The 25300-nt window shown below is 44.8% G+C and overlaps 1 protein-coding gene across 1 annotated transcript; it reads left to right on the forward strand.

The window, feature by feature from the left end:
* The first annotated feature begins 841 nt into the window (after positions 1–841).
* On the forward strand, positions 842–23399 carry LOC115391933 (calcium-independent phospholipase A2-gamma-like). The gene is made up of 10 exons (XM_030096364.1): positions 842–973; positions 1277–2585; positions 5470–5619; positions 6664–6815; positions 7046–7140; positions 7909–8080; positions 8695–8752; positions 8876–9070; positions 18782–18977; positions 22375–23399. The coding sequence occupies exons 2-10, from the start codon at positions 1350–1352 to the stop codon at positions 22650–22652; spliced, it is 2532 nt and encodes an 843-aa protein (XP_029952224.1). The 5' UTR covers positions 842–973; positions 1277–1349; the 3' UTR covers positions 22653–23399.
* Positions 23400–25300: the final 1901 nt, after the last annotated feature.

Genomic DNA, 25300 nt, shown 5'->3' on the forward strand with positions numbered 1-25300 from the left:
ATAAATAAAGAAGCCACAAATTAACAAGGAAATAATAATTTGAGGTGGCCTTAGGAGCTCTGTACATTAGATACTCCTTAAAGTAAGGAATATATTTTATTTCTACTTGATTATGCAAAGACATACTGATAACCAAAAAATCATGTTGGATAAATGAAAACTCAAGTGGACGGATGAAGTTTATCCATATTTCAAATAATTTGCAGTCCATTTAGTTTGTGTCTGTGAATGAGGGATATAGTTTTATTTCATCAGAAATTTCATGAAACATGGTTTTTTAAAATCAGTTAAATAAAACATAAAACTACGTTTTTAAAAACAAAAGCTGACAAATAAACAGTAATGTTTATTCTTGTAAATATGTCTCGAAAAACAAGAGGAAAAGTACATATATTTAAGGGGCACTGAAGAACTACAGAATATCATCTGTAAAATGAATAATTACAGCGTAACAAAAACAACCCTGTCAAACTTAAATGTTTGTTTTGAGCCTTTGTAGTCTCCGTACTTACACATAAACAAATAGCGCTTATTTTTTTATAGGGAGTTACCGGGTTTAATTACAGAAGGGTGGACAGCTTCTGTTCGTGTCGATTGTTAACACCGCCCCTGCCTAGTGAAGTTCGGGCCATACTGTGTATTAATAAAACTGACCCTTCGCTGCGTCGGTAACACAGACAGGCCGCCGGCCGAGGCTCTGTGGTCAAACGTGGTGAGAACGCTCTCAGCCAATCACGGCCCTCCATTAAAGGGGACCAGTCGAGGACAGCCAATAGGGGGCAGATGTATGATCACGTGATCATTGTTTTTCTTGAAGGCTGGCGTCATTGTGGACATGAAGTGTCAGGTCAAATGAACCAACATGTTCCTCTGCGGTCCTGCACTTTCACGTTAACGCTGAACGACCCTCGTCGATTTAACGGAGGGAGTAACGGATCCCGGACTACCGTGAACCGACAACAGAAACCCGCTGGTATGTCTTGTTCTGTATCCGTGTGGTCTGTAGATGCATGTTAGCATTTTTAGCAAGCTGCCCATAGAACGCTGCTGAGGCAAAATAACCGTCTTTTAGCTTCAGTGGAAGTGTTTACGTCTCATTTATACCAATAACTTAATTAATAATAAGAACATTAAACGCTGAAGAATAAGCGATCCCTACATGTCACGTTTGTTTGTTTTTTTCTTTTTCAGTTTTTTAAAGCATCATTCTTGTCATTCGTGTCTTCTGTTCTGTCATTCTTTCTGTGATGTTTGTTTTTCTGTTCTTCATCACCAGATTATTGTCAAGTGAGAAGGGATCGTATATAGGTAAAACATTTCTGGCCTAAACCCAAGTGGCCAGTGAGATAATGAGTCATAGATGTACTTCAAGTACCTGGGCAAACACACGAAGAACATATCTTTTATGGCAGATTCATGCTCGTAAGTCAGCAGCATCACTTCCCCTGTCTGGTACCTCTCACTGTAGGATTCATGCACAGCAGCAGCCTGTTTGCTACAAGGCCGGCTCTCTCAGCTGGAAGCGCCTCCACCATCTGAGGATCAGGGGGCGAAAAGGATGGACGTCTAGAGCCAGTCAGGTTAGGCAGCGCCTGGGACTCCACACCACCACCGTGCACCTGAACACGTCCGCTTCTCGGTGGACTGCCGGTCTCAGCCAACACATGTCCAAGGTCAGGAGCACTTTGGACACAGTTTCTAAAGCTGTGAGCGGGACACACACAGATCTTCTGTCGAAAATTGCCCGACTCAAACCTAATGCGTTAAAGGGTGGAGACAAGGCCCAGGCCAGCGTTGAATTAGCACCAAAAGTGGAGGAGAATGCAGTCACTCCAGTGCCCATCAATGCTTCCTCGCCGTCCACAACAACTACATCCAAAGTTGTTGTTAACACATCTTCCACCAGTCCATCTCCTTCCACTGCGGCTGCTCCAGCGAATGCCACTACCTCCACTCAACCGCACACTCCTGCCCAAGGAAATGTTACTGCTACAGTCTCCACTGGCCGTGAAATCAGGGAGAAAAGACTGAGACGGGTTGTTCCTGCTGTCAAAGCCGGTGCCAGGAAGCAAGAGGAACCTCAGCCTCCGCTGAGTAACGCTGACGACAAAAGCACAACTTCTAAACAAACTGCTGCACTTTTTCATCCAAGCACGTTTCCAGTCAGCCTGGACGACACTTACAACTACCTTGCCCATCACATCAACTCATACTTTGGCAGCAGTACAAAGACTCAGGACAAGAAAGGGGACAATCCCGACAAGCTCCCTGTCTCCTCTCAGGATCAGCAGACGTCAAAATCTGTGTCAGTGACCATTAATACAGTCACAGCCGCTCCTGTTACACCACCTTCCTCCAAGAAGAGTTTAGGGCAGTACCTGTCCTATTCAGCTCCGACTGTGCAAGCGTTTGTTGGGAACTACATCGCTCCCCTCGTTCCTAAGTTCAGGACAGGGGAGACCAAAGGTGCTGCGGTGGAGGAGAAGTCTCAGGATGCGTCGGCGAAACAAGCTGAGGTCACAGTCAGTAAGGAGCAGACAGCCGCTGAAGAGAAGGCAAAGAAGCTTCTCATCCAGAGAGAAAAGGTAGGTGTTCTGGTGATGTCTTCCTCTTAAAGCATGCATTTTCTCTGCACCACAGATTACACACTTGTACACTTTGTGGTATAAAGCCACATGCCGTCTATGTTGGAGCGACACATGATGCCCATATCTGCTAGTCCTGTGTATCTGGTTTAGTGTAACAGGGTGCCTGCTGTCCACATGATGATCAGCACCCTCGATACTCTATATGTTTATCGACGGCGTGTCGACATGCTGAATGACTTCTAGGAATCTGTTTTCAAAAATAGCCTCCGTATGGAGGCTGCTGAAGGTGTCTACTGAATAAGCTGACCCAGATCTTAATGTTGTGAAACACATTTAACATTTACAGAGATGGGAAGAGGACTGACAACATGTACTTAAGTACAGTATCTATTGCAATTCCAGATTAAGGTATTTTTTCTTAAAACTACGAAAAAAATCTCTTTCTTGTCACATTTAATTGGATGCACAATTGATTTCTAGAGTATTTACATTCATAGCACATTTCAGACAAACCATAGAGCAAATTAAAAATGGCACTATGGTAAAATAATTTCTAAAATTGTCTTTGTTTTAAAGAAAATGCACATTGGCTACAAAAATGCTGATCAGAAGGTTTGAATAATGGTCCAAACTGGAGGCATACTCATTAAGATTAATGTTTCATATTTAAATTACTTGAGAGTGTAGTAATTATGCTTAACTACAGTGAAAATTCCATTCTTGTAAAAAAAACAAACAAAAAAACACTTATAAAAGTGCAAGTACACACACTGTAAGTACAGTGGTGTTACTCTGACCCTGGTATTATGAAATAGTGAACTGCTTATAAAGTAGGAGGAAATAATGGTGGCGGTGCACCAGGTTAAGTGTGAAGGAAGTGGGTTCAAATCTCGTTTATGGCTCGAAGGGCACCCGGTATTGAAAGTAGTGGAGTCTAAAGTGCAGCTTGAACCGCTTTCTGTGGCGACGTCTGTAAGAAGGGACAGCAAATAAGACTGTGTGCTGCTGCATCCTTTATTTATACTTTATATTAGACTGTGTTTATGAGGTGATGGTTAAACCTTTAAGCCTTCAAATAGTACTCATAAAAATACTGGAAATATGAACACTTAAATGAGATTAAAAGATTTTTCAAGAATATAAACTTCACTAAGTATATAAACACTTGATTGTTTGTACTTGTACAATTTCTGAAACAAAATCTGTTTAAAAGCATCAAATTGATCAAACAGCATGGAATTCAAAGTGCCTTTTGATGGAATGCCTCAATTGCATAAAACAAGGATAACTATGTTTTCCTGGAAGCATTGGGAGTGTTTTTGAAAAGATTCAAGTTAAATGTGACAGTCATGTATGAACTGGAACGAAGTCATTATAATAGCGCCTTAAAGTTTATCATCCCCATCATCCCCACTGAGTCATGTTTCTTTGACAATCATGAATTTAGAAATAATTATTAGGGTGGAACAAAATAATTTGCCACAGATGGTCACTTGGTCACTAAAGAGTTAATCTTCACAGTAAACAGTCTGATGAACAGTGCTTGTTGTAAAAATATAGTCCGAAGACTTCTGGCACCTCCAGTGACTGTTTCCACAAAATAAATCTCTGGGCATGGAAATGACTTTACACCAGCTCCTCATGGTGTTCTGTGTCCTATTTTGCTTTTTTAGAATAATTTCAATATTTGTTTAGTAGACATTTTGGACGCGTTCACACTTGGTGGATTTGATTTGATTTGAAAAACAAATTGTCATTTTTGAAAAGCGTGACTTTATTCGTCCCAAAACAAACTTTGATTCGCCTCAACTGACGCCTGAACGCAGCACGGAGCTCAACCATAGAAATAATGAGTGAGGTTTTGTAATCTGCTGCACTTTGACTAAAACATTTGAAAAGTAGTTGTTTGCTTGGAGATGTTGAGGAAACAGTTACTCAACTTACTGGAGTGAAGTATATTTATATATAAGTATACAACTATTATTATTATCTTATATATTTGCTATGTATACGTACTTTACATTATTATAGTATACTAAGAATATCCTTCAGTAGTTTTACTCATACTTAAGTATAAGTATTGTTAAAATTATGATACACTTGAATAATCTTCACAATTTTTAAAATGACAACTGAGTTTGTTCACAGTTTGGATAATTGTTGAAGCCCGTTTTACATTTTTGTAACTTGTAAGATTATTTTTTGAACAGATAAAATGTAGCCATCCTCGAAACAAATTATCATTGTGCATTAGAATAAATTGTTGTGAAATGTGCTTTGGCTGTAGATCATTTGTACAGATAAATTTAAACCGAAAACAATGCAAAAACAACATTAAAAAATTCTAATATCTGTAGGTTTTGAAAAAAATCCTTTCCTAATTTACTTTTTTTTTAAATACCAAAATCTTTTAATTGAGTAAAATTTTTATAAGGTGGGAAACATGTTTTCACTTGTGTGTAGGTTGATGAAGCTTGAATTGTTCTTGATTACACACTTTAAGTACTTCTTCTACCTGAGTGAAGCGGGTTACCAGGCAAGTGGTGCCCAACCTTGGGTCTGAGACCCACTTGGGGTTCGCCAGAGATCTGAGAGGGAGTCCGAAGCTTAGATGGGTTTGCTGTAGTTTGTTCTTTTCTTTTGGGTTGTCCAAATTAGCTTTGTATTAGAAAGCAGTCATGACCGTAGAGCTGCTCACTGCTTTTATTTACTGTTTTTTTTCCTCACTAATGCTGAAGCAAACCAGAGATTGGAGACTTTCTTTGTTACCATCTATAGGAAACACTGCGTACAGCGGACTCATCATTACTGATAATTCAAACATTTTTTGACTCAAAGTCCTACTGACTCTGTTTCTAAATTCCTGATGGTTTTGTCTCAGATTATTGCCAGGGTGAGTGTGGACAATCGAACCCGGGCTCTGGTCCAGGCCCTCCACAGGGCCACAGATGTCAGGGTCTACATCAACAGGGTGGAGGACTTGAGCTACCATCTGCTGGAGTTTCCAGAGACTCGCGTTGTTGCGGTGAAGGTAAGGCGCCTTGCTCTGGAGTAACCTGGACCTCCGTCTTGCGGTGTCAAGGTCATGTTTACAGCCGCCCGTCTTCATATGCGTGTTATTTGTGGCGCCGCTTGTTTATCAGTCTCGGCATTAGCGTGTGAATTATGCAGATAGCAGTCTCCCGCGTGTGTTTGGGAACTTTCCGTGCCAGACTAAATGTCACTTGGTCGTTCGGGGCAACAGGTTGTGTGCTGCTCTTTGTTTAATGCCTGTGCATGCAGGCTGCATACTGTACCATTTATTTATGTCCCGGCCTTTTCTCTGGCCGCTCCGGGAACTCGGTCAAACTGACGCAGATCGAAGCCCAGGACAGTTTTTAACCTTCAAGAATTGGTGGAATCTTGTGGAGAGAATTGTCAGTGGTGATAGAAAGATAAAGAATCTCTTTGATTATAAATGATCTGCCCTCGGTTCGCATTTATTAGAGCCGCATTATTCAGTCTCTTTATAGTTTCTTTAGCTTTCATGTTTTATTTACACACAAGCTTTCTAAAGATGTGCCACCTCTAGAAGAAACATTCATGCATTTTCCCTCCCTTTTTTTTTTTTTTTTTTTTTACTGGTTGAGGTGTGATGTGCGCTCTTGTCCAATTACAGACTGATCATAGTCTGCTTTACTAAATCCAGTCTGATTGCACCTGTGAAACAGAAATGTGAAAGTGCTCAACCAGTGTGGGAGAGACGGTGCATCCGGATGAGCCGCCGCTCAGGAAGCATTGATTGTTTGTGTAGCTGCGTGCTGACGGATGTCGAGCCGTGGAAGACAGAGGCGGAGTGACAGACAGGGAGTGCAGAGGAGGGGAGGAGTAACGGCAGCAAGGGAAAACAACTGGGTGAATTCACACACCCTTCGTCGTTTAATATCCCTACAATCACTCGATTTAGCTTTTTAGCTTCTGTCCTCATGTCTTGGTTACGTCTGGTTACATTTTAAAGCGCTGCCTCGAAGGTGATCCATTGTGGTGGGTTCCCAGCGTTTCGCCTTTTGACCTCCATGTCTGCTGTGTTCCTCAGGAGAAGGTCATCCCCTGCCTGCTCCGTCTGAAGCAGGCGAGCGATCCCGGTCTGAGGGCTGCGGTGGGCGAGGCCCTCTCCCTGGTGGGCTACCACAAACCCGTTAAAGGCCGAGGCATACGCATCTTGTCCATAGACGGAGGCGGCTTAAGGTAGCTCCTTTCATTCCTTTCTCTACCACGAGGCTTGAGTCACAGTTGGCGAGCCTTTTTGAAGTTGAAATAGCTTTTAAAGCAGCCAAGGCCGCGCCAGAAAGTCATGAACAGCAGTTCACAATGGTAGATGGACAGGAATTCGGAAATACACTGCGGTGCTGCCGTCTTGAAAAGGATTCTGAGCTTTATGCGTCAATCCATGTTTATGTTCGACTCTCTGCTTTCAGGGGGCTTGTTGCCCTGCAGACGCTGCACAAACTGGAGGCCCTGACCGGCAAACCCATTTACAAACTCTTCGATTATATATGTGGCGTCAGCACAGGTACACTCTCCGCCTGTCCTACTTGTGTGTACGGTTACACATGCCTGTGTTTGTGTGGATTATGAGAGCAGAGTGCAGCAGTCAGCAGACTGCCGGACGCAGATCGCTCACTGACCCATTTGTTGCTCTGCTCTCATTCTGACCTCAATTCCAGCAGCGGCTATCATGTCGACTCTGCTGCTCTCAGCTCCAGTTATGTCAAAGAAAATACGATGCTGTAACGTTTTTTTAATGTGAAATATTTTTATTTTTAGGAATTGATATATATTTCTTAAATCTAGGTGGGGTTTTACTCTTTACTAGTGTGTAAAAAATGCACCACAAGGGGGAGCTGTGAACCAGCTCTCTCCATCCTGGCCTGTCTGTTTCTCACAACAGAGCTGAAAACTGCATTTTATTTTGCAGAACACATTGGTGTTTAATCTCTCCCAGAAGTTTGTGTTTGCCCCAGGTTCTCCCAGTCCTCTCTGTCTTAATCTTCACCAGTTGGAACTTCTTTATTTTCAGATTTAATGATTGCTGGTGAATGCTAATGTACTCTGCTTTCTAAATCAAACTCTGATCGTGAATTTAAAACCCATCAGGGACAATCTGGTCACTTTGATCACCCACCTGATCCGCACAGACCTGGTTTCTGCTCGTCATACTGCTGATTTGATTTGTAATTCTTCAGCTTTTTTTTCTTGAACAGTTGCCTTTAAAAAAATCGTTAAGTCATTTTCCTCTTCCATTGTCATTGTTGTGCGTGTTTTTTTTTTTCCCCCTCAGGTGCTATTCTTGGATTCATGCTCGGGGTTTTCCAAATCCCCCTTAACGAGTGCGACGATCTCTACCGGAAGCTGGGTTCAGACGTTTTCAAGCAGAATGTCATCGTCGGCACGGTGAAGATGGGCTGGAAGCACGCCTTCTACGACAGCGAAGCCTGGGAGAAGATCCTCAAGTCAGTTCTGCTGGTTTTCATCCTGACAGCGTGGTTTGGTGGCACAGTTAATTGAAGACACATTTACCCATATATTCCTAACTTCTCACCACTGACTGGATTTTTCATGCCTGCGTCTCATAACCAAAACTTCAAGAGCGTTTATGAAAACAAGACAATTCAAAATTGCTCGAAGGCTTTGTGCTGATGTAGTATTGTTTAAAATTGCCCCGAGGACTTCTCCAGTGCAGTATAGTAAAATGATCCTCTCGGTACTGTCACAAAACAAAACAACAAAGAATTGCCAGATCTTGAAGGAACTGGCAGAGGCACTCACTGATTGGAACGTTTTGACAGTTCTTCTGCCGTAAAATCAAAATAAATTCAGCCGACTGAGTCACAAGAGGGTCAAAATACCTTAAAAAATAATATAAAAGTCTATCTCAGAATGAAGGACAGTGCATATTGTTGATAATAGAATATTCACCTTTCGTTGGAATTGCTCATGAACACCTCAACTCTCCTTTCAAAGTGTGATTGTGAATTATAAACTGATTATTTTAACTGAAAAAGTCAATGAGCAATCACACATTTTCAGTAAAGTGAGAAATAACGGGCTGTCTGCTCCTCCACAGAGAGAAAATGGGTTCTCACCTGCTGGTGGAGACATCTAGAAACCCCGAATGCCCCAAGGTGACTTAAAATAGACGACGTCCTTCACTTTGTCCTTCTGTTCTGTTGCTCTGACCAGCAGAGTTCCACCCATCATGAAGCCAGTGTGCACTGTGTGATATGCGTTATCTCCCTGGCCTGTAGGTGGCAGCAGTGAGCACCATTGTGAACCGTGGCACCCCTCTGAAGCCCTACGTGTTCAGAAACTACAACCTGCTGCCCGGCCTGCGGCCTCACTACCTGGGGGGCTGCCACCACCAGCTCTGGCAGGCCATCCGGGCGTCCTCGGCCGCCCCGGGGTATTTCCAGGAGTTCACCTTGGGGAGCGACCTCCACCAGGTCAGTCCCGTCCCCAGCAGGGCAGGGGCGGCGGGGGTCATGACGACCTTCGTGATAAAGTGATAAAATCGTCCAATTTATCCGTGAAATGGCTCCTGTCGGTTTCCATTGTGGAGATTACGCGATAAGACCTCTCTCTCCCTACTTTAAGCTTTTAGCTGGAGCTTTTATTGAGGATGATTCAGATGGGCACTTTTACTTACACTTAAATAAATCCCAGAATCATACAGCATAATAGATGTTGAATGTTGTCTGGCAGGCTTTTCATTCACAAACCCAGCACTTCAGTAAATGTCAGTCCAGAATCCTTTCAAACAGTACAAGGGCACAAACATTCAGAGAGTGATGATAGCTTTTTAAAAAAAGAAACTGTCTTTGTGGTGTTTTATGTAGTTTCAAAATGGCAGATGAACTTTCTTTTTTCTTCTTTGTACATACTAAATTCTGCTTCATACTCGGAGGACGAGTCGAGGGAAGCCTTTACTCTGAATATTCAACAGGCTTTTGGTACGTCACACATGAAAACACAAGTGGATTTGATGTCTGAGATACAGAATCAAGTCAAGTTCTAAGGGGCTAACCACAGTGTTGTTACCTAATCCATGCATTGGACAAGCTGTCATTCTGCTACACACGGTTCTTCCAGTGTAGAGTCGTAGGTGTGCTAACTGTTCCTGGTTGACTATAGGCGAAGGCTGTGACTCAAATTACTGTCAAAACGAAGCATCAGTCTGGATCTAAGAACAGGTGAAAGGTTCTGATTTAATGACCTGAGTGAGTTACAGAGGAGTGTAGAGACGACAGAGTTCCATCTATTCCAACATTTGTCTCCAAACAGTGACAGTGCGTTTCAGCTTCAGAGCCCCTCACCGTGGATCATGGGACCTTCGTTTAGAATTTGGGGACATGTTGTTCTTCCGCGTACATCTGTAGAGCAGTGCCGGCCTGCTGTCTGTGGGATTAGAACCAAAGGACTACTGTTTACAAGCTTGCTTCCCTAAAATCTTGGCTCCAGTTAAATACAAACAGAGACATTTTTTTAATCAATCCCTTCTTTAATTGTGTTCTGAGGCAATGCATGTGTTATACTAACATGTTGTCAGACTCCTGTTAATTGATCGCAGGCATAATTACCCAACAGTCAGTGCTCAGTGTGTAAACCAACTGTGTGTCTTTTATTAGCTGCCATCGCCTCAAATGTGTTTCTCTCTTGAATTGCCACATATTTTGTGAGTTCATTAGTTCAATGCAAATCCCAAGTCAATACAAAATGAACTGATTCTGGGAGCGTCTTTGCACACGGCGCCGTCTCCAGCAGAACTGTTATACCTCTCCCCCTCTCACGTTTTCCCGTTCAATAACAATTCAAGGATAATAATTGTTTAAACACTTTAAGGCACAAGTCGTTTTTGTGCCTCTGTGTTTGAGAATCTTTGCTTGGCTGCTGGAAAGGCTCCAATCAAATGTTTTTCACTTGAGCAGAGCTCTTTATTTTCTCCCTCTTTTTACACCCTGCTTCATATTAACACAATACATTTACACACTGACAATTTAACTGCAGCCCTCGGCCGCAGGACCGCGGGGTTCATTGTTGCTCCGCTGGATTAAAATGCTCTGTAAGCCTGTCGTGGACGGCGGTGGAGAGTCTGAAGGATTCTGAGGAGCCTAATGAGAAAAATCCTCTGCGCCGCAAGTGAGAGGGAGGAACTCCATTTCCCTCTTGTCAGTGTTTATTTCCAGGCAGCCGCGTTTTGACAGGAGAATGAGGGGTAGAGTCGTGGAGAGATGCGCGTAAATCCATCTGCACTAAACTGCATTAGGACACAGGGACGTAACAAGCCGCCAGTTCACTCCCAGCGTTTCGCCAATCAATATTTTCTCTTCTCTGTGTGCTCACTTTGAGGCAGGCCTCAGGCAGAATGCACACAAAACATGCAGGAATTCACGTTTTAATTTTCAGATGCATTCGAACGACGCATCCGCGCAAGCTCCTGTGTATTCAGCCGCCGTCTCCTCTGTTTGACCCGCCACATCCACAGATCACGATCTCCTTGAATTGACATTCAAGCCACAGACGTAGAACACACACTCCGAGGATTTCAATGCGGTCTCAAAACACGTGAACGAGCATATGTTTACATCAAAGGCAATCTCCCGTGTCGGCAAGCTTGACACTCCTAATTGGAAGCGGTGTTCGCCGTGTAGGTGAGCGAGGGAGTGCGGGGGGACCGAATGAAAGAGACTGCCTGATGAAAACCCACCTGTGGCGGGAGATATCCCCGGCACGCCGTCGAGCAGGTCTCCCTCCACTCCAAAGGCGCATAAATTAGCCCAATACGGCGTGCGAGCCAATCGCACGCAGCCGTTGCGACGGTTACATCTGCTTCGTTAGAATAAAACACAGACAATCTAATTACGGCGCCGCGTCTCCCAAACTCTGCCGGTCGGCCGCCAGCAGGAAGACTCACACTGTGAGAAGATGAGACGCCATCAGCGGTTTAATATGTTTAACGCAGCTGACGGGAAATCGCTTACAAGCCTTTTGGTCTCCCTTTCATTTTTGTCAAAGGCAACTTGCAAATGCAGAGCTGAATGAAACTGGAAAGAGAGAGATTCAGTTCCGACTCACTAACAAGTGCTCTTTTACACTTTCTAGGTTCTTTTCACACTAATGAATCTTTAGAGAATATTTAAAGTTGCTTCTCAGCTTCGACCGGTATTTCCTGTGTGATCTGAGCCCTTTGTTCACTTGTTGGATTTTTATATTCTTTTCAGTTGTGAGACTGTTTTCACTCTTTGAAGGTTCTCTCTGCATCTGTTTTGCTATAGTCTGACATTTTAAAGAAGGGGTCAGGAAATAACTCCAGATTTCTATTTTACTTTTTTCCAATGTTTTTTTTTTTTTTTTTTTGTACATCCTGAAGCAACTTTTCATGACTGAAACGATTTTTTTTTTTGCAGCCTTTCAATTCAACAAGTCTTCTGTCACTTCATGACTGCTTTCACTGAATGCCCTTTTTGTTATTTTTCTGATTGGCCATTTTCCAGAAGCTTCTTTTCCAACAAAGCCGGCCAGCAGGCAGCAGAGGGCTCCTAAGTTGACATCAGCCTCAATGTTTTTTGCTCTGCTGCTGACCGTATGAAGAAATCTTTGATGTGCTGAGGCTGATTCACACAAACCTGCTTTAAACTGAGTGTTCAGAGCGGTGTGAATCCTGAGCTTCATCCTCCAAGGTATTACTGAAATATTAAGTTCGCCTTCTTTTTGATTCTTTGGCCATGTTTGATGGTAAAAATTCCATTTTACAGTCAACAGAAAAGAGATATTTTTTGATTCAAGAAGTTGGTGTAGTTAAAGACAATAGTTTTAAAGATGATTTCTAAAAGACTTGAACCTAAAATATTTAGGTTTAACTAAAAGGATAAAATTGAGTTGGGACAATTCATCCACCTGACCTCCAGCTCTATTTGGATCCACAAAATACCGATCCTACATTTTGTTAATTCTTTTTTAGATGCGTTTCCAATCACGATCCAGCAGAAAATCTAATAACAGCGTTCACAATTAGTTCCTTGTAATATTTAATTCAACTTTTAACCCCTGTGATGCCCACATTGTCTTGAAAATCCCGCCCAGTCTGCTGGCGTTTTTCGCCAACTACTTCAACATGCTGTTCGGATGATGTCAGGATTCTCCCGAGAGCGAATCATCTCACCCTCTTCCACCGACGCCCACAGACTATTCCACTTAATTCAAGCCCCAAACAAACCCCTTTCTGTACGCCGAGAGCAAAAGTCAGCCTGCCGTGCCGCTGAACGGAGGCCGAGATTCTCGAGCGGCGCTTGAAGACGCTCGATTGTTGGTTGATGTTGGTGAAGTTCTGCAGACTGGGGATGGAGATCTGACGGAACCGTACAAGTCCTTTCAGAGTCTTAACTTTTGGGGGGAAATCGTAACTTGGAGCAAGACCTTTGAAGCAGAGCAGTCATGGCATTATCAAAGTCTCACACTTGCTGCCATAGCTTCGGAGAGGACGCCTCAGTGAGAGGAAACAAGGGAAAGCAAGTGTAAAACCGAGGAGATGAAGGGAGGGTGGAGGCGCATGTTCCACATTAAAGCTCTCTCTGTTATCTCGGCTCTAAAGAACACAGAAGAAGAAGAAGAAGAAGAAGAAGGCTTCAGACATTTCACGACGGATGCCAGGGCATGCGTGGAATGACGACCAGGGCTCGATGTTTTCCAGCCGGTTGCCATGGCGTCTCTCGTGGCGAAGCGGAGGAATGGGGGCTTGTTTTTCGCCCACCCCTGCCAGTGTGGGATGAGCGGGCCGCCACCTCCCAGAGCGACCTCCGCTGAGCTGCGACGCGGCGCCGCGCTCTGCGGGAGGAGCCGCAAATGGAGCAGGTCAAACCAACACGCCCATAGCTTTTTTTTTTTTTTTGTCTCCATTGAATGAGGCATAAATTAATTTGAGGAGACATAAAATGTGTCAGTTTTAAGCTGATGGAAAAAAAACCCGAACATGGCAAAGGGTCCTATATAATTAAGTGGCCTTTTGAAAGCGCAGCTCCAGAAATCATAACCTTTTGGATCTTTCGCTCTTTTTTTATTTATTTTTTTCTCCCATCCTTTTAAAGGCCTCCGGGTGAGAAGTTTCTGGTCATAAATTACACACTCAGCGCCACAGTGTTAACTCAGATGAAGCAAAGAGGAGAGAGAGGATGTAGTAGATCCAGGGAGGCGACACAAAGGATCACTCTGAGCTTTTAGCCATTCTCCCCTCCTGTGTGAAGTCTTGAGAATCCGGCCCCGGGGCTGCTGGACGACTGAATTCGGGCTTTAAGTCCTGCTTCAGCCAGCATCCTCTTTCCTCAGCGAACCCAGGATCTTTATCCCTCCAGTCTGAACTCACGCAGGGATTCTCCCACCGTCACATTACTTCTGTTCTTTCAATTGACTACTGTTTTTTTTCTTTTTCTTTTTCTTTTTCTGTAGTATAATTTCACACATGCACAGACACTCGATGACAGTGGCACACTTGTTTGGGGATTAGCCTGGTTCACTGATTATGTTGACTGAGTGCAGTGTGAAAGCTTTGCTGTATCTTTTGCCTCTAACCTCCCTGCCTGCAGTGAGTCAGAGTTAGACCTCTTGCTGTATTGCTTCCACATGAGAGAAAAAAAAAAAAAAAGCTTTAAATTTTCCCACTCGACAAAGCTGTGTCTGTATGATATTTTTAAATAAAATGCTCTGTCACTCGACTAAAACTGAAACTTAGCCTAAATCAACACCCTGTTGCCAATAATGTGGATGCCAATGGACCTTTTAAGACTCAACTCAATTTGTTCAGATAATTTACTGGTTGTTACGGATATCCAGATGCTTCGTCATTGAACGTGTCGCCGCTGCAGCACAGGTGTAAAAATCTGGTTGAAATTATTCAGCTAATGAGCTGAAATTTTGCTTTCAAATATAGTGTCATCAAAAAGGGTTTGCAGCCATTTTTTTTTTTTTAATCATTCTACACAGTTTAATCTCAGCTGCAGCTGGCTGGAAGGATTCATTGTTTCAATACGGCGTGTTCATGTGTGTGGTCATGTATTCACAGAATATGTGGGAAAAGGTAACTCCAGGCGGTATATCTCAATTGTTGTGTCTGCCCGAGGCAACGCCTCGACTCTCACAGATGGGTTCCTTTTTCTGCTGATAACTCAGGAAGACCATTTGAACCACAATATGACCTTTGTATCTTATAAAGCATAAAAGGCCAAGTGGAAAGCAAGTCGACGTAATCACACAAAATGCCATGAAGACCTCTGACTTGACCCGGCCGCCACTTAAGAGAGACGCTCGCACCACTCGCATTCTCATCCTCGCTGATAACAATGGTGCCTTTTATGTGGATTGGATGCCATTTAGCCCATTAATTTTGCCCAATAAGCAGATTTATTTAGGCCATTACTTGGAGGGGCAGAGATGGTGCAAACAGCTTGCATCAATTTTGAAGATTTATCCAGTTCGGAGTATTGAGAGCACACTTCTGTATAGCGGAGTAATTACCGGCTTATCAGCCGAATGACCATCTCAGGAAAACAGTGTGGTTATTGTGAGGCACATAATAAGATGTCCACCACTTATGTAATCCTTCCCTAATTAATCATTTGAGAGAGGGTAGCTTCAGCGGCGGAGCCTCATAATAAATCATGACAGAGCCGAGTGCCCCTCAGTCCTGCTCTGTCAAAGAAGCCAAAGAAGGAAGCGTAATGACTACAGCTGCTCACTGGAGCCGAGATGTGAATGCTGCACCAGATGTAGGTCGGCCGCTCACCTCATTTAGATTTAAGCAAACGCGCTCTTCTCCTCTGTGTCGCCGGCCGCTCATAATGACCCGAGCACAAACGAGCATTGAGGCTCAGCCGCGGGTCGGAGAGGGGAGAGACGGAGGCTCGCGGGCTGAATGAGGAGGATGGAGTTCGCCGTCCCAGCTAATGGGAGCTGACACACACTGGGGCATGAAATGACTTTTGTTGATGCAGACGATAGCGCCTCTTTCCTATTCAAATCGGTGCTTCTCCTTTTAAGACAGCTTGAAGTGGCACAATAAAGATGAGCTGCAGGAAGGTAATGACACTGGACATAAACTCAAATGGCGATCTTCATAAACTGACTGTCTTAATTTTAGTGACAGCTCTTTCTTCTATATTCTATGCTGTGAAAACAATGTGATTTTGAAACCATGTTTTATTTAAATTGGCTATTTGAAGAAGTGAAGCGTCGTCTCGTAGGTACTGGAGCCCTAATTAGTTAAAAACTTGCTTTGTTTGCGTACAGGGGGAAAAAAAAAAAAGAAATACAAGAAGCAGATTTGTGAATCAGCCATTAGACCCTGAAGGGCAAAGGCGAGGCCAGACAGCCTCGCATCCTCTGGAGTATTAACTAACGGGTTCCACCGGAATCCAGAATTGCTGTCACAGGAAATCATTAAGGCTCTCAGGAAGCCAGAATTCAAAGTTGGCATTCATCTACATCTGATGAAAGTTTAACCTCGCAGGGGTTAAACCCCGGTCAGATTTGACAGGGGTGTGTGTGTGCACTCTCCGAGGACATTCATCAGCTGACACATGGCACGTCTTCTCACAGTGAGACCCGGTCATTTCAGCTCTCTGCAGCATTACGGCTCTAAATCCTGGTAAATGGACTTGACCTCTGGCTCTCGGCCCGCTGCATGTTCGACAGGCAGCTCCAGTCGGGGCTCTTGTGTATGCAGGGCTCATTTGCGGTTCACCCCAAGTAGATCATTGTTTCTGATTGAACCGCTCATCCAAATATGCTCCGGCCCTCTAGAAAGCCTTCTGCTTGAATGTGGGAAAATAGCCAAGTTTGGATATCCCTGAAAAGAAGCTCTGAAAAGCTGAAATACTGCCGGTGCAGCCAGACTCTTCGCTGCAGCGCTCGTCTTTCTGCTCTGTCAAGGAGACTTCAGTGTTTGTGACACCTGTGGAGGAAAGATGGTGAATGCAAAGGATCTTCTAAATTATTGAGTCTCGGATAAATCGAGTGCCACACACACACACACACAAAAAAAAACTTTCCAGTGGCATCGCAGAACTGCTTCGCTCTCAAAATCGACTTTTCTGAAAGGCACAGCCGATGCGCACCATCTCTGAATCGCCCGAGCAGGTGTCCTGAAACTGAGACAAGTTGGAGCATTCTGCTCCTCGCTGCAAGACCACTGCCCACTTAGCTTCTGCTGTTACATACCCCTCTGTGTGTGTGTGTGTGTGTGTGTGTGTGTGTGTGCGTGGCTGGCCACTGCACCCATGAAAGTCGCCCCTGGCTATGAGCACAAAGGACACATAACTGGGGCCGGACTGCTGCCATAATTGCCTCTGAGTTCAGAAAATGGAGCCTCTCTCAGTGGCGGGAGTGATAAGAAAAGTGCTTAGTTGTTTTGTTTCCAGCTGGGCTCGTCCTCTGCAGCCAGTCCCACCAAGTCTCTATTAGACGGCACGTCCAATCCAGGCCCATTTTTTTCCTCTTTTTTTTCTGTGATTCATTTCGCGGTCCTGCCAGACGTCCGACTGGCGCATATTGATGTGCTTTGGACAAACGGCCACCTCAGCACTTCTCGATGCTTTATGAACGAGTAAAGCTCCTCTTTGTGCGACTTCCACCAGTTAGACGGGCGCTTTCGAAGGCTCTCCGGGAAATCATTGCTATAACTAACCCTAAGGTTGATTCATAAATGATTCATGCGGCACATTGTCATAACAGATTGCTTCTTTCGGCTCGGCCCCCTTCAGAGGGAACCGTGACTCAGATGCATCGGGGACTTTTGTCGTGGACATTTTTCACATTCCTTCATTTCTACACATGCCACCAGCTCAATGAAGGCCAGTGTCTTTCTATCAGGCTCTTTATTAGGCTGCTGCTTTGGTCCATAGAGAAATATGTTATCTATCGGATTGACTGGGTTGCTTTGTTGATTTTTTTTTTTTTAAGCCTAGTTTTTGGTATTCAGACTTGGAACTACCCCTTCATATTTCTTTTCATTTAAAAATGAAGACGGGTCTTTCTGTCATTAGATAAAATATTTCAACAGCTATCTGACTGAGGAGACACACAGCAGATGTAAACTTGTTTAGACTGTACTGGCTTCAGGGAGTCCACTGCAGACCACTGAAATAGAACCTTCAGTCTTATTTGACTGTAAATGTTGATTTCTTTTAGTGAACTGTCTCAATGTCACTTTTAGTTTTCCTCTGAGATCTACCATGTCCTCCACAAAGCGTCTGCTATCATGGGAGCCATTAGGTTATATGTTGCCCCCCAGTCTAACCACAATGGCCACTGCCCTTTGCAGTTTTATTTTCCTGGTCTTTGGATTGATGATACAATTTCTCAGTCCAGTTCCCCAGATGATGAGCACACCCTTGCCTTTGGAGGCCCCCCCTCATATTTCCCATCATTCGTATAGAAATGCTGTTAGGCTGCAGCAGTGCTCGAGTGCACTGGAGAGATGAGAACCCACCCCCCCCCACCCCCCACGTGAAGTGCACCTTCAGAAACACCCACAATATTATACGTGTTGAGTCTTAACAAGCACAAGCTCGATGAAACAGAGATACACACAGTCACATAACCAAGCAGCCTCCTCTCGCCGGTGTGTCCCTTGACGCTGGGGGCCCCACGGCTCCCCCCCCACACACACACACACCCCCCCACCCCCCGAGCCTGGCCTCATTAATGAGGAGTGGCCCCTGTGTGTTTGATCCTGCTGCCAGCCCGCAGCCCCGCGGCCCCTCAGCCTCATGCCTATTCAACGATCCCCACAGCCTCTGGAGCCCCCCCCCCCACACACACACACTGCCTTGGGTACAATATGGATCCAGCGTGGCGGCGCTCCTTGGCGGCTGTTCGATATCAAAGCCAGTCTGTCTGAAACCGTGAGCGAAGGGAAACACGGAGACAAACACACAACAGTTTTTCTCCTCGCTTTGGAGAAACGTGAGCAGCTGTGGAACTAAATTCACTTTTTTTTTTCTTCTTCTTCTTCTTCTTCTTTTCATATTGTGACACGTTTTTCCACAAATTACATTTATTGACTTTTAAAGCACATGAAAGGTTTTGGGTTTCAAACACCACCTAATTGGTTTCACTTCACAGGGATCTGTTATAACGCAGCACTTCTTCTTCTGCTTTGTGCACAGGATGGCGGTCTGCTCATTAACAACCCCACAGCGCTCGCCATTCACGAGTGTAAGTGTCTGTGGCCCCACACGCCCTTGGAGTGTGTGGTCTCGCTCGGTACGGGCCGCTTCGAAACCCTGGGGAACAACAGCGCCACGTACACGAGTCTCAAAACCAAAATCACCAACGTCATCAGCAGCGCGACCGACACTGAGGGTGAGTGACGCTCAGACGCTGTGTGCCATTTATAAGTCAGGCGTCAGTATTTAGTGGCTTTAACAAACTGAATGTAAAATAAATGAGCTGTGCATTGATTTCTAAAAGTTTGAGTTGCTATTCATTTTATGTATTTATTTATTTTTGTTGGTTCAATCAAGGTAGCTTTGTTTTGTACAAATTCTATTCTTTATAATTTGTTATGACACATATACTGCATTGTAAAAGTCTAATTCAGTTATTTCAAGTTGAGTGTGTGAGTCTGAAGTGTGCAGTTATTGTAAAAGTTGCGAATTAGTGACGGTGCAAAAATGCAGTGACAAACCAGCTGAGATAATCTACAAACAAGCCCTTATATAGATAAAATAATGTTTATTTCAGGCCACACTGATACAGGGAATCCAGGTTTATGTTGATGACAGTCAGACACTCAGCACTGTCCTCCCCCTTTAAACAAGAGTTCAGTGAGATAGTTACAAATGCTAAAGACAACCGTTATCTCAATGAGCAGGACGCACAGAGAGAGACAGCAGCTCTGCGGCTCTCTGACTCATTGCACAAATGACAAAAGTAACAAGTTACATAGTCAAAAGCATTTATGAGCTTATATAACAGTGAGGATTTCTTTTATGTTTATAATACTTTTGTAATAATCAACTCAGTGTGTCAATTTAAAGGATGGAGCCTGAATTGAGCAGGTTACTTCACAACGTGTCATACATAACACCGAAATCTAGAAAAGAGCAGGTACTTCACAGCACTGCTAAGGTTGTCAAAAATAAAATAAAAACTAGTGTTTTAATGCTGAGCCTGTCATAGTGACTGTAGCTATTCTTATCACGCCGCGCCACCTGGAGATAAGCTGTATCAATAAAGACGAAGCAGAAACATGACAGCATATAGATGAAGGCTTATAGAATAGAACCGTAACGCCGCTTTTGCTCCTATTGCTAAAGACTGAAGATTCCCTCACAGATTAAAGTTATTCAAGCCATCAGGATGACGTGCAGATATTCCCTGTGTGTGTGTGTGTGTGTGTGTGTGTGTGTGTGTGTGTGTGTGTGTGTGTGTGTGTGTGTGTGTGTGTGTGTGTGTGTGTGTGTGTGTGTGTGTGTGATTTCTAAGAGGAAGACTTCAGCTAAAAAGTGATCACTTTAGGAAATACCACCCTCGTGAGTCGACTTGGTTCTGGATACGTCCCAGTGCGCTCGCCGTGTCCTTATCACCTGCAGACATGGGCTCTTCCGCTGGGCCTAAATGTGTCTGGGCCTCCTCCCCGTCGCTGCTGCGCTGCAGCGGCTGACCTACATGCCTCTCTCCACTTGTTCCTCCTGTTTGGGATTAAGCTCCCCGGCGGGTTGGTTATTTGGAAACAGCAGATTAGTCGGAGTGTTCATCACAGATTTCAGAAGCTTTGAAAGCCCGCTACTTTGTCTCGTCCTGTTGTTGAGGACAGATGAGATTGAGTTAATAGCTGTTTGAGATATAAACAGAACGGGCTTGAAACTTTTTCCCCAAAACGAGCAGAGAGTCGGCTTTTAGGAGAGCGCGAGGAAGATTGAGTGAGGACTGAACCCAGCCGACTGGAACGCGTTCCCTCTTTCTCCAGTGGCTCGCATTGTTTGAGAGAGCCGACGGTGGCCGTGAAAGTCATGAAAACAATCAAATATGTCTGGATTCAGTGCAGCAGGTTGGCTGTGAATTCAGGAAGATTATGCTTTTTCTTTTATTTGGTCTTATTTTAATTTTGACTCTTCTCTCTGAAGGGAGTTGTTTTTAGATAATTGCTTTCTCCTCTCAGCATGTTTATTGTGCTAATTAAACATTGATTTATTATTTTATTGGTCCTATTTTTGCAGTTGTTCAGTTAATAACAAATCAATCCTTAAACATTTGTGGGCCGAAACAGCGATGTACTAATTAACTCTGCCAATTAAAATGATTATTTCCTAATAAAATAACTCTCTTCGTGCAGAAGTAGCACATACTGTTGCGTGTGATGAAAAAAACTGCTTTTATTATTGACGGTGATGAAAGATTTCACATCTTCTTAAACTTATTTTTATAGATAAATCCACTGACTCGGTGAAACACCTTTGAATTTGACCTGAGAATCGACCAGTGGACTCCTGTCATAAGCCGAACACTGAACGCGCTGATGGACTCTGAGGACCTGCTCTCTGTCCCGATCAGCTGCTTCGCACTGAACCTCAGCGGTTACACACCACTGAAATAAACATCACAGAGAATTCTTCTGGCCACTGCGTCCCCAAGGGTCCACGCAGATCCCGCTCACCGGCTCTTTAAAAATGCATTTCGTATAAATGAGTCAAGGTCAGCTGTGCTGTGAAGCCGCTGTTGCCCTCGCCGGCTCTCGGTGACGGTAACGAAACGTTGAGCACGTAACCTGTTTGCTCACGCTCTGGGATGCCGACTGTGTCCCGCGGCCTGCATAATAAATGTTGGCCGCTGCCCAGCGCAATCTGTTTGGCTGGATGTTTTTGTGACAAAGACTTGTGCAACAGGAAAGCAATCATCCTGAACTGTGGGTGTGATTATTTGGGTTTCCATTCCTGGCGTTGCTGATGGAAGATAAAAGAGGCTGTCACTTGCTCTTTGACGCCCGTCTGCTGAAAAGGCGACAAGAAAACCTGCCACTTTTACCTCCTGTTTGATTATTACTTTAACATGTAATTACTTCCCAGAGTGCAACTCTTAATCCTTCGTGCATGAAGTAAAAGGTTGTCATAAGAATTAGAAAGTGAGATTTAACTAGCGAAGAGAAGGATCCCTGATCCCTGAAGTCGTCCTCCTGAGTTATTTGGGAGTGAGCTCGTCTCGCCTCAGGATTTTTGGAGTCGCTCTCATCTCACTTCAACTCTTCAGAGTGTTACTTTTCAGGATTCAATAATGCAGCACGCTGCATCGGCTGACTATACAAATACAAGGAATGAAAGTCAATAAATGTCTGCGAATAACCTCGCGATAAATCACCTCTCGCAGCGTTTTGTCGAGCTTCAGAAGCAGCCGGTTTCTCCTCTTTCCTCGTTCTGACTCCACGGCGGCGGTGGGAACGCAGGTCTGCGTCCCCTTCAGGCACGTTCATTCTGTTTTGGTAACCGCAGCCTGTTTGTGTGTTGTCGATTTTTAAACCGCTCATGCAAAGCTGACAAAAACAGGCGTGACGGACAAGCCAGACATTCTCACCCCGCCTCGCCCTCACCTCGCTCAGTGACACATGTAACGCCGTCGCAGCTCTGACAGGCAGGGCTCCACTTCTCATGAACCCCGCTCTCCTGGTGTTTGTACATGTTGGGACTATTAGCAAGTTAATCGCGTTGTTTTTGCGGTTTTGTTTCCTCGAGGCCTCACTTTCACCTCTCTCCCTCCAACCCAGAGGTTCACGCCATGCTCGACGCCTTCCTCCCCCCGGACACCTACTTCCGCTTCAACCCCTTCATGAGCGAGGACATCTCCATGGACGAGAGCCGCCCGGAGAAGCTGGGCCTGCTGCAGGCCGAGGGCGTCCGCTACCTGGAGAGGAACGAGCAGAAGCTGGGCAAGGCGGCCCGCATCCTCACCCGGGAGAAGAGCGCCCTGCAGAGGGCGGCCGAGTGGGCGCGGCTCCGGGCCGACATGTACAGCGGTCCGTCCTTTCACTCCTCCAGATTTTAAATCCGACACCGGAAACGTTTATTTATTCTAAACTCAGCAGAACGTCACGGGTCAAGTGTCAAAGTCAGGGACTTCTTCAGCGGTAGCTCACTGAAACACTTTCACGCACAACCGTGGATCCAAACTCTTCCCTCCGCCTCGCTCTCACACTTCCTAGACTCTGATAGCGATTTCAGTGTGAACGTGCCAACACTTTTGGCTGACGAGGAGTTGGCGAATTTCACTGGCAACGATTTTGGCATTAAAAATGTATCGGGCCGCCGGCGCTCGACTTACTGTAGTTTCATTGAAGTAAAATGTTCGGTGTGACGTGTTGATTCCTCGGCTGTGGTGAAAACAGAAGCAGCTCACCTGAATCTTTGTGGACCGAACAAAAAAACAGAATCATCCCACACACTGCAGCTCTTTCCCTGCTGAACTGAGCTGACTGACTGCTGGCACCAGCTGCTTATTTACATTGCAGATAAGTGGGAAAGTGTTCTTGACCTTATAAACTAACTCTCATGAATATCTCCCGAAATAGTCTCTAAAAAAAAAAACAAAAAAAAACAGCATGAACACTGTAAAGTCGGTGTGGATGGCAGCAACACATCTCCTCCATTTCAGCACTTTTTAATAATTTGCTTCGTTTTTGTGTAGCACTACCAGTATATCCTCAAATCTGTGGTTGTAAATGGGAATTTTGTGTCACTTAACCATATTGTTTAAGCTGAGGTCCCGACATTCAACATTGTAATATAATGTTTAGAAAAAAAGAATGAAAATAAAAATATTTTTGTAAATGATGTTTAAAAAAAAAGAAGAGGTCTGTGCACTTGATGCGCCTGGCATTTCTCTATTGTAATGACTAAAATGTGCACCTTGAATAATGCAGCTACTGGCAAATTCTAGTGTATACTATAATGTGTATAATTGGTACAAGACGGTCCGTTTTAGACACACAGTGTTACAAAGAAGATGCAATTTTAATATACATATGAATGATTAATATGAGAAAGATATATAATTGTTAATAGAGATCCAGATGGAGCCTCAGCGTCATAACGATGTATCTTTTATGTTTCATTTTAGCCTCGGAGTGCTTTAAGTTTGCTTGTTTTAAATGCTTTTATCGTTGTGCGCCTGATTGTGTGGTTTTATAGATTCCCCCCCACAGGCTCTTCACATTCTGCGCTCTGTCTGTACTGTGCCCTCTTTCCCTTTGATGCTGCTCCTCAAAAGCCTCTTTCACCCTTTCTACCTTTAAGTGGTGTGTTTCAGTCGTCCAAAACCCCCCTCCTCACACACACACACCCCTCTCCACTGCCGCACTGCACTGTTTTGCTGAAACCTCGGCACTGCTCATCTAAACGGACCGGATCGAAACAGATGGCTGCTTTTTTGTCGTTCGCTATGGTGGGAAATGATCTTCTTATACTGCTACATGTACTGCTGAAAGATGCACTGCAAGACATCCACCCCAACCCCACCCTCATCCCCCACCACCTGGGTCAAGTACTGTATAAACGATAGGACAAGGTGTGTGTCGCTCCCAGAGGACCGCTGTAAACCGCACACAGATGTTCCCCCCCATCGGTTCTGCTCCTCTGTTCTCCTGTCGGTGCTGTGTGAAGGCTGCTGTCTCGGAGTGTAATTAAAACCTGTCTCTGAAGCGCACCGCTTCCTGCCTCCTAATTATATGAAGATTAGCTGATTGTGATGTGAGAAGTTGCTGGGTTTTTTTTTTCTTCTTTCCCCCGTTTCTCGTGGATCATCTCCGGAACAGGCAGATAGCAGCGTGTTCTCACAACTGCTTAATTATCCCAACACAGATCTGGAGTGATAGGTGGCCTCGGCTTCTCGGGAAACTCTGCGGCTTCAATCTTCTCGTAAGCTGTTGTGAGTGTTGTTGAATTTTCTTTCTGGCCCGGGATGTGAGCCGTGTTTTCACGGGGGCAGTGCGGTTTGAAAGCCCTTCCTGTGCACCGCCCGTCATAAAAAGCGAGGAAGGAGATGAGATGACTGTGCAAGGCTGTGCTCAGACACCTGGGTAACGGCTCCGGCCGGTGATGGATCGCATTTCCCTCCAGCATAAACACCATGCTCTGACACAGCTCTCCACCGGCTGCTTACACGCTTGAGAAAACAGCAACGGCAGGGGGAAGGCGGCGGACACGACGAGCGGCGTGGAAGGTGGTCTGGGGAGAGAACGCCACGGGGCCGCAGGCCTTCTCACACATTCTCTTTTATCTGGGAGGTGACAGCATTACAGAGGAGAAAGTGCCAAAATGCAGAGTCTCCTCCATACCTTTCAGCGGTAATGGACATGAGATGATTGAGGGGAATCATTACACGACAAAGTGACTCATCCGTGCCTCTGCAGACTGCCGGGAGCTGTGCTGCAGCGGCCGGGCTCTGAAAAGGGCACCGCTCGTGGTGAAAAGGACGCGCCTGTTTACAGAATGTCTCCGCTCCGCTTAATCACCTGCTAATGTTCTGATTACCTTGGTCTTATGCATCCTCCACCAGCAAGCGAGCGTTCGGTGTTTACAGCACACGCGTGCTTCCGAGAGAGCGCTTCCAGATTTCATTTTGTGGCGCGATTAACTCTGAATCACGCAGCAGCTCTTCTGGCTTCCTTTGTGGTTTACAGCTAATGCGGCACACAG

Source organism: Salarias fasciatus, chromosome 7, assembly GCF_902148845.1.
Source record: "Salarias fasciatus chromosome 7, fSalaFa1.1, whole genome shotgun sequence".
NCBI classification, from domain to species: domain Eukaryota; kingdom Metazoa; phylum Chordata; class Actinopteri; order Blenniiformes; family Blenniidae; genus Salarias; species Salarias fasciatus.

Bases quoted from the DNA above. Each gene is read 5' to 3' on its own strand.
- LOC115391933 (XM_030096364.1), top strand. From the start codon at position 1,350: ATGAGTCATAGATGTACTTCAAGTACCTGGGCAAACACACGAAGAACA. The intron at 2,586-5,469 runs GTAGGTGTTCTG...GTTTTGTCTCAG, and splicing joins TTCTCATCCAGAGAGAAAAG to ATTATTGCCAGGGTGAGTGT. The intron at 18,978-22,374 runs GTGAGTGACGCT...CCTCCAACCCAG, and splicing joins CAGCGCGACCGACACTGAGG to AGGTTCACGCCATGCTCGAC.